The sequence below is a fragment of the Tachysurus fulvidraco genome, chromosome 10, assembly GCF_022655615.1.
Source record: "Tachysurus fulvidraco isolate hzauxx_2018 chromosome 10, HZAU_PFXX_2.0, whole genome shotgun sequence".
NCBI classification, from domain to species: Eukaryota; Metazoa; Chordata; class Actinopteri; order Siluriformes; family Bagridae; genus Tachysurus; species Tachysurus fulvidraco.
In genome coordinates this window covers 25,841,115-25,849,326 of record NC_062527.1, presented here as the reverse complement: position 1 = coordinate 25,849,326, position 8,212 = coordinate 25,841,115, and the positions used below count along the sequence as shown (strand labels likewise).

Below are 8,212 nucleotides of genomic sequence, written 5' to 3'. Positions count from 1 at the left end.
GACAGACAGAGAGAGAGAGAGAGAGAGAGAGAGAGACAGACAGACAGAGAGAGAGAGAGAGAGAGCGATAGAGAGAGAGAGAGAGACAGACAGACAGACAGAGAGAGAGAGTGTGAGAGAGAGAGAGAGAGAGAGAGAGAGATCAGCACACATTTTACTCCTAAACACATGAAGACCCTTCACCCTGATGTCCTGCTCTGTGAAACTACTCTTTAATTAAACAGGTTTGTGGCCTTTTTTACATTCCTGTGTATAATCTGTGTCTTTTCTAACGTTCTGTAAAATTACTCACTAAATTCAACTGATTAGAAATAGAACTTTTTTTAGATGAAAGTACTAAAGTTGGTCTTCATCTCCTTCTGCACAGGAACGTTTAAGATGCTAATTACCGATAGCTGTTAGCTAATATACACACAATATTTAAACAAGCTATAAACTATGTCCAGCATGTTAGACATTAATACGTTAATGTAAACAAGCTGTAAATAAAATGTAAGCTGGGGTAAAATTATATACTGTAATTAATAAAAACAACATAAGGCTCTGGGTTGTTGATGGGAGGATCGTGGTTCAAGCCCCGACACTGCCGAGCTGCCACAAGGCCCTAAACCCTCACTGCTCCAGGGGGTCTGTGTCATAACTGCCCCTGTGCTCTGACACCAACCCCCTCAGTTGGGGTAGGTGAAGAACAGAAGTCCACTGTGCTGTTATGTAGATGTGGTGATAATAAAGGCTTCTGTGCCACAGTTCAGTTTCACTAAATGCTAAAATAAGCTGAGATAAATTACTGTAACTGATTAAACATGGTTAGCATTAAAAGGTGAAGTTAACGATTCCCTTTTTATTTAGTGACACGTACGTGACATTGTGACGTCCTGTCGTGTGTAATATCGATCTGTCGATGCTAGGCTAATGAATGCACACACTCAGTGTGTCATCGTTTTCTCTCAGTGAGAAGATAAGAACTGTCAGGACAAATTCTGTGTTGAGTTTTTGAGCAGTTAACAGGAACGCAGATAAACAACAGACTCCACGACACGAGAAAGATGAATATGTACAGGATCTTCTGTACAGAGCATTACAGAGAATTACAATAAATACAGAACAGTACTAATTACTTAGTTGTAGAAGGAACATACAAACCTCATGCCTCTGAATAAACTAGTCCATGATGCAGCCATATGACATGTGAATCAGGTCAAGTGTGAAAAGTCTCTTCATTTCCTGACTCTGAAGTCTTTCTGCCTTCGTCTAACATTCCGAGTCAGGGTCTGGGCCTCAGCTTGTGTTATTTTAAAGTGTATATTCACGTCACATCCCAGTGATGAAGGGAATTCTCTCTCACTGTTTCTGCAGGATGGGGGACTGGAACTTTCTGGGAGGGATCCTAGAGGAGGTTCATATCCACTCCACTATGGTGGGAAAGATCTGGCTCACTGTTCTCTTCATCTTCCGTATGCTTGTGCTCGGAGTTGCAGCTGAGGATGTGTGGAACGACGAGCAGGTCCACTTCAAAACTGATCAAAATAATAGCATTGTAAAAAAAAAAGATGAACAAAAATAAAAAATTGTGTTTGTTTTATGAGAGCAGGTCGACTTCATCTGCAACACTCAGCAGCCTGGCTGCAGAAACGTCTGCTACGACTGCGCCTTCCCCGTGTCCCTCATCCGCTTCTGGGTGCTGCAGGTCAGATGGTTTACAGCACTGACTACTACATTATTTTATATAACCATGATTTGTTCAGGGATTTTATTTGGAGATGTAATCAAATGTTCTATGTTGCTGTGAGAAGACAAATGAGACGAGGGCAAACTGAATTATTTATGAATATTTTTCTTCAGGTGATATTTGTCTCCTCACCGTCGCTCGTGTACATGGGACATGCAATATACCGACTGCGTGCACTAGAGAAGCAGCGGCACTGCAGGAAAGGAGCACTGCGACGTGAGCTCGAGGCTCTGGAGTCCAACCTGATGGAGGCCCGTCGGCGTGTGGAGAGGGAACTGAGGCAGCTTGAGCAAGGAAAATTAAACAAAGCACCACTGAGAGGCTCGTTATTGCGCACTTACGTTGCTCACATTATAACCCGACTGTCACTGGAGGTCGGGTTCATGCTGGGTCAGCACATACTCTACGGGAACCATCTGGAACCACTGTACAGATGCGATCAGGACCCATGTCCAAACTCAGTTGACTGCTTTGTGTCTCGGCCAACAGAAAAAAGCATGTTCATGGTATTTATGCAGGTCATCGCGGCTGTTTCGCTGTTTCTCAGCCTGCTAGAAATTGTGCATTTGGGATACAAGAACGTAAAAAGAGGAATTGTGGATTATTTCACTCATGTTAAGGACGATTTGGATGATTACTGTGGAGGCAAACTGAAAAAGAACTCCGTGATACAGCCGGTTTGTGTGAGCCAGGGACGCAAAGCCACCGTCCCATCTGCTCCAACTGGAGGATACATGCTCCTGTTGGAAAAAAAACAAGCTAATGGCCCATCTTTACCCCCTCTTATTGCTTCTTCATCAATGTTCCTTCAGAGTGGGGCAAAAAGAGGACTGGATGGGCAAAATGAGGGCAAAGACAGTGTTCTGAGTTTAACCGAGCACTCAAGCAGTTGCACCAACTCTCCTCACGAATACAAACAGCTAGGGACTGAGAACTCCACATACCCAGCACTTCCTCCCCCAGACCCAACTCCCTGTCCCACTACCTCCCCAAGCGGTGCCTGTAAAATGCAGCACATCAGCAGCAGGGTAATGGAGGGAAACATGCATCAGTATGATCTTACAGCAAAACACAAATGTCAGTCTAAATCACAGTCAGTGTGTGACGTAAGCGCCGATTCACGCCGAAGCCCCGCCCTCTCACCGAACCGGCGTACCTCATTGGTCAGCACTGTAAGCAGCAGGAGAGCTACAGATCTTCAGATCTGAAAACCACCTCAAACCGTCCACATTTAATATAATACTGACAAATAAAGCATTACGTGTATTACAGTTTGTAATATTTTCTCTTCCCCTTATTTCCACACTTGTGTCAGTTAGGACATGATGTGACCCCAGACACTTTACACTGAACATTGCAGAGGCAGAACAGACATGTCGGATTTATTACTGTTCACACAAACAAGCACATCAACTTGCTAAATACTGACCCCTACAGGAAGGTTCATATTTTATAATTCTCTGTATATTTGCTTAAAAACACCACCTGGATTCAGAGTAATGGATGTCTCAGGGTAAGTAGAGAGGTGGATCTCCCATCATACCTAGTGCCTAGCGTACAAGGCTGTGGGGCAGTTTGATGATCTGGGGTCGTTTCAGTTACTCAGGTTTAGGAGCATTGTTATGTGCCCAAAATATGAGGTCAGCTGATGACCTGAATACTGAATGACCAGGTTTTTCCATCCAAGATGACAATAGCAGGATTCATCAAACTGTGAGAGGATCAGAAAGCATCAGACACCATCGTCACACATGGATCGGACACCAGAGTCCAACCTTAACCCCACTGAGAGTATATGGGATGTTCTGGAGAAGACTTCATGCAGATCATAGAAATGAATGTAACTCTGGATGGAAATAAATGTTGTGACGTTACATAAGCTGCTCGAAACAACGTCACCACGAATGTTTTCTGTAATCAAATAATTGTGAGTGAATAAATGTCATGTTTGGTCAGTTAGTGTTTTATGTACTGAAATATGTGTGATTTATTCAGACTCTGACGCTCTTTAATGAGGCGGCACATTTACATTGTTCATGTGACAAACTGAATAACTGTTCTGATCTTAAATTGGTTATGTAATGAACACTTTATAACTGCCATGTTGGCTGGTTATTTAATGACATCAGAGTGTGATTATAATTCTTTTTTATAAACCACAAAATCAACTGTGGCAACAGCTCAAAGCCACCAAAATGACCAGTCACTGCTCCAATGACCTGCTACAGATGGACCTGTTATGACCTGGTACAGAACAATGACTCACATTCATACCATATTTAATATAGAGAAAACACACACACACACGTGTGCAGAAACGAGTGTATTTTGGTTAAACAGCAAGTAAAACACTAAACAAATTAAATTATACTTTTTTACATAATACACAAACAAAACAGTGTAGTGGTGAACACAACTCACTAACAGTGATGAGATCATCACTGTTATAATTATTGCTCTAATAATAAGAAGAAATATTTACGTAGAAATAAGTGTGAAAATTATTGTGCTTCTGCATCTTCAGCAGCTGGTTCATACTGCAGCAGCTACAGAGAAAGAAAGAAAGAAATCCATATCAGGGAACAGGACCTGGACCATACAACACACACACACAGGCAGGTACACGCACACACACACACACACACACACACACACACACAGGCAGGTACACGCGCACACACACACACACACACACACACACACACACACAGGCAGGTAAACGCACACACACACACACACACACACACTTTTTTTGTCCATCAATGTGTCATGCCAAAACGCTATATTTCCATGTTTAAAATGTTCCTTTTCAAACCACGATAAGCGCCAAACCTGTTTTTTGCCTAAACGCTATACTGTATGTCCTCTCGACCAATCAGAATTCGGAGAGCGCTCGACGCAATCCAACATGGCGGTGGTCTGAGGCGAGAGATGTTTGTTTGTACGCAGTCTTCAAAATGAGTGTTTTTAACTGTAATAACAATTTTAATGGCCTGGATGAGCCATTTATTATTTTTTTTATATTTATTTTTTACTATTTATCTTATGTTACTATTTATTTTATTTAGAAGCCATATGTTGCATGTTTTCTTTATGTCTTTTTTATTTAAAAAAAAACATTTTTACAATAAAGGATGGATTTTAAGCGTTTTGGAAATAAATAAAAAGAAACTTTGAATTTATATTGAACAGAATTGTGCCATTGACCAGTCAGTGTTTATCACGTTCACACTGAGCCAACAGACCAGGATAACAGGATCAATGGAATAGAAACAAAATGTGTGGGTCTACGTAAAAAAGTCTTTTTCATAAAAACTATTAAAGTGGATTTATAGTGTTTTGGAAAAGAGCTCCTCATATATACATATAGAGGAGATGTTGATGTTCCTCACCTGGTTCCTGAGCTCACGGTTCTCCTCCTGGAGCAGGTCATACTTCTGCTGCAGTTCCTCCAGTTCCGCTCGGAGAACCTCGGCCTGGCTGGAGTCTGAGTCTCCTGCAGTCAGATGCTGCTTTATAAAACTAACAAAACACATTAAGGAGCAACAATTGGGTCTGCAGTACATTCTGGGTCACATCATCATGATAGAGAACATCACTAGCAAACAGCAGCTCAGTTAGTCATGACTCAGCTCTGAGACATTTTCCTGAACAATAAAATCAGTATTGCAGTGAAGATTACGTCTCATCATGTTCTTCATTAATAAAACTCTTTCCAGCGCAATGAGACCTCTGTCAGCATCAGTGGGGTTTCTCTACAGACTACTGCTACATCTTCATTCCATTCTCTCACATGCGAAGCAAAAGCACTTCCAATTTAGTCTGAGAGAAATTTTTGGCTTTTTATTACTATGATGCTGTGAATATTTTTATATTATATTATATATTTATTTATTTTTATATTATATTATATATTTATTTTTACATTATATTATTATTTATTTTTATATTATATTAGAATTTATTTTTATATTATATATTTATTTATTTTTATATTATATTACTATTTATTTTTATATTATATTATATATTCTGTCTGACGATCCGCATGGTTAACCTTGGCAATGATTTATGCCGGATGCCCTTCCTGATGAAACCCTCTCTATTATTGGGACAGAAGTCACTGGACTGGGTTAGTATAGTGTTATTTATGTCTGTACTTTTGAAAGTCACAAACAACTAGAACCAAATTCCTTGTGTGTGTGTGTGTGTGTGTGTGTGTGTGTGCGTGTGTGTGTGTGTGTGTGTGTGTGTGTGAACATCAACAAACTTGGCCAATAAACCTGATTCTGATTCTGAGGTTAGACCTTTATCACCATAGGCATGTGAACAGGAAGGAAAGCAGCGTTTCTGAAACTTTCTTTTCCCTGTCTCTCCGGTCCTGTCTACCTGCATGTGAGTAGTGCGTGTGTGTGTGTGTGTGTGTGTGTGTGTGAGGTGAAGGATACTCCAGGGCATTGCTGGGTTTCTCCGTCTCCTCGTATAAGGCCACCAGCACTGTGAAGTAAAAGTGAGGAGAATGTTAATGGAGGATGGGTGAGGTTCAGATGATGTGATGTTGAACATGAACATTATCTCCACACCATTAGTCAGACTGTCCAGTACACCGGCCTTCTCCAGGTATCTCCTGAACTGCTCCCGCTTCGACTCTGAGGCCTGGAGGATGTACACACAACACAGTCAGGTCCAGCAGAACTGCCTATACTCAGTGTTGGAACAGATTTCTACACTGCTGTCTTCATAGTTTGGCCTTCACAGATGAACATCATAACTGTACTCTCTCTAAAATGTGTGTGTCAGTGGTTTCAGAACGAGCACAGATCTGTCTGACACAGTGACGCTCATAACTGCACTCTCTCTATAATGTGTGTGTCAGTAGTTTCAGAACGAGCACAGATCTGTCTGACACAGTGACGCTCATAACTGCACTCTCTCTATAATGTGTGTGTCAGTAGTTTCAGAACGAGCACAGATCTGTCTGACACACAATTACAGGAGTGAAGAAAACTTCACGCTCGGCTCCAGACACACGAGTCCTTCATTTACAGTGCAGGTGTATTACGACAAAACCACTGGAAGGGGCTGTGAGGACATCTAGAGGCACCTTTCAGTCACTGCACCAACATTTCTGTGCATCAACAAATTATATTAATTTTCAAAATGCTAAAAATAACAAAATACATTTTTAATGAAGATCTATAGTGGAACATGTCTGTCATTTTCTCTTAGTGTTCAGGCCTTAAATACGGGGGAGGGGGGGTTAAAACTTATAAATAAGAAAGAAAGAAAGAAAGAAAGAAAGAAAGAAAGAAAGAAGGCCCTCACACACACACACACACACACACACACACACACTCTCTCTCTCTCTCTCTCTCTCTCTCTCTCTCTCTCTCTCTCACACACACACTCTCTCTCTCTCTCTCTCTCTCTCTCTCACACACACACACACTCTCACACACACTCTCTCTCTCTCTCACTCACACACACACACACACTCTCTCTCTCTCTCTCTCTCACTCACACACACACACACACTCTCTCTCTCTCTCACTCACACACACACACACACACACACACACACACACACACACACACACACACACACACACACACACACACACTCTCTCTCTCTCTCTCACACACACACGCGGCGTTATTAATGAACTCAGGTGTGTTAAACAGTTTATACACTTTAATAAGAAACACTGACTTGTTTTATAAAATTGCTTAATTCCAAAAGCAGTATTGTTAAGAATATTATTTGAGAATATTTTATATCAACCATCAACTGTAATAAATATTAATAATAAAAATGAAAAATAAAAAGTTGCATATTCGTGTCTTTCTGAATATAAAATATCAAAGAGTTATAAAACGATATAAAAAGTGTAATTAAAATAACATTTAATCAGATGAACAACTTTAATCATGAAGCCCAGAATCAGCTGCAGTCAGAAGCCTCACATGCTAAAGGTGTTTAGCATGAGTAGCAATGCTAATGTACACGGAACAGTAAATACTCTTGTGTGCAGTCAAACTACACTAAACTACTGCAGCATGACAGCGGTTATAAGCGCACGTTAGGACTCGTAATAAACCATACTTACTCTGTAATGCGCCATTGTAGCGAAGTTTTCTTCAGTACACAATTAGCTCCTCTTCACCTGGGGTTGAAGTTTATTCGACACGCATGCGCACTACACGCGAGATTAGCGCACGCTCACGGAAGACAACAGGAAGGTTGCCATGGCTACTACTCCACCAATCAGATTAGAGCTCAGCCATGACACCTCTGTTAGTCTCTTCCTACAATTATTTAATAACAAATATGATAAAAGAAGGAACTGTTAAAATATGACATAAATGTTATCCGTATAGACACAGAGGCAACTTAACAGTGAATGTGTTTATGTTAAAACATGTTGGGACTTATTTATTTAGTTAATTACCAAATATCAGAATATGTATAAACACTTTCAATAT

At 40.7% G+C, this 8,212-nt stretch overlaps 3 protein-coding genes across 4 annotated transcripts in view; 2 read left to right on the top strand and 1 right to left on the bottom strand.

The window, feature by feature from the left end:
• fabp10b (fatty acid binding protein 10b, liver basic) overlaps nt 1–38 on the top strand; it is a 3,485-nt gene extending 3,447 nt beyond the window's left edge. The window contains exon 4 of the mRNA XM_027154094.2: nt 1–38. This exon is cut by the window's left edge and continues 659 nt beyond it. The gene's annotated coding sequence lies outside the window, so the exon portion shown is untranslated.
• A 1-nt stretch (nt 39) lies between these two features.
• Nucleotides 40–3,908, top strand: LOC113647451 (gap junction alpha-9 protein-like). Of its 2 annotated transcripts, XM_027154177.2 has the most exons (4): nt 40–224; nt 1,357–1,504; nt 1,592–1,687; nt 1,843–3,908. In XM_027154177.2, exons 2-4 carry the CDS (start codon nt 1,358–1,360, stop codon nt 2,935–2,937), a joined length of 1,338 nt encoding a protein of 445 aa, XP_027009978.2. In that variant the 5' UTR covers nt 40–224; nt 1,357; the 3' UTR covers nt 2,938–3,908. The 2 variants fall into 2 exon arrangements, with proteins under 2 accessions (XP_027009978.2, XP_027009979.2); XM_027154178.2 differs by lacking the exon at nt 40–224 and having other exon boundaries at nt 237–1,504.
• A 131-nt stretch (nt 3,909–4,039) lies between these two features.
• Nucleotides 4,040–7,992, bottom strand: LOC113647452 (MYC binding protein). The gene is made up of 5 exons (XM_027154179.2): nt 7,837–7,992; nt 6,313–6,385; nt 6,178–6,226; nt 5,122–5,251; nt 4,040–4,275 (listed from the first exon to the last, which is right to left on the bottom strand). Exons 1-5 carry the CDS (start codon nt 7,849–7,851, stop codon nt 4,231–4,233), a joined length of 312 nt encoding a protein of 103 aa, XP_027009980.2. The 5' UTR covers nt 7,852–7,992; the 3' UTR covers nt 4,040–4,230.
• Nucleotides 7,993–8,212: the final 220 nt, after the last annotated feature.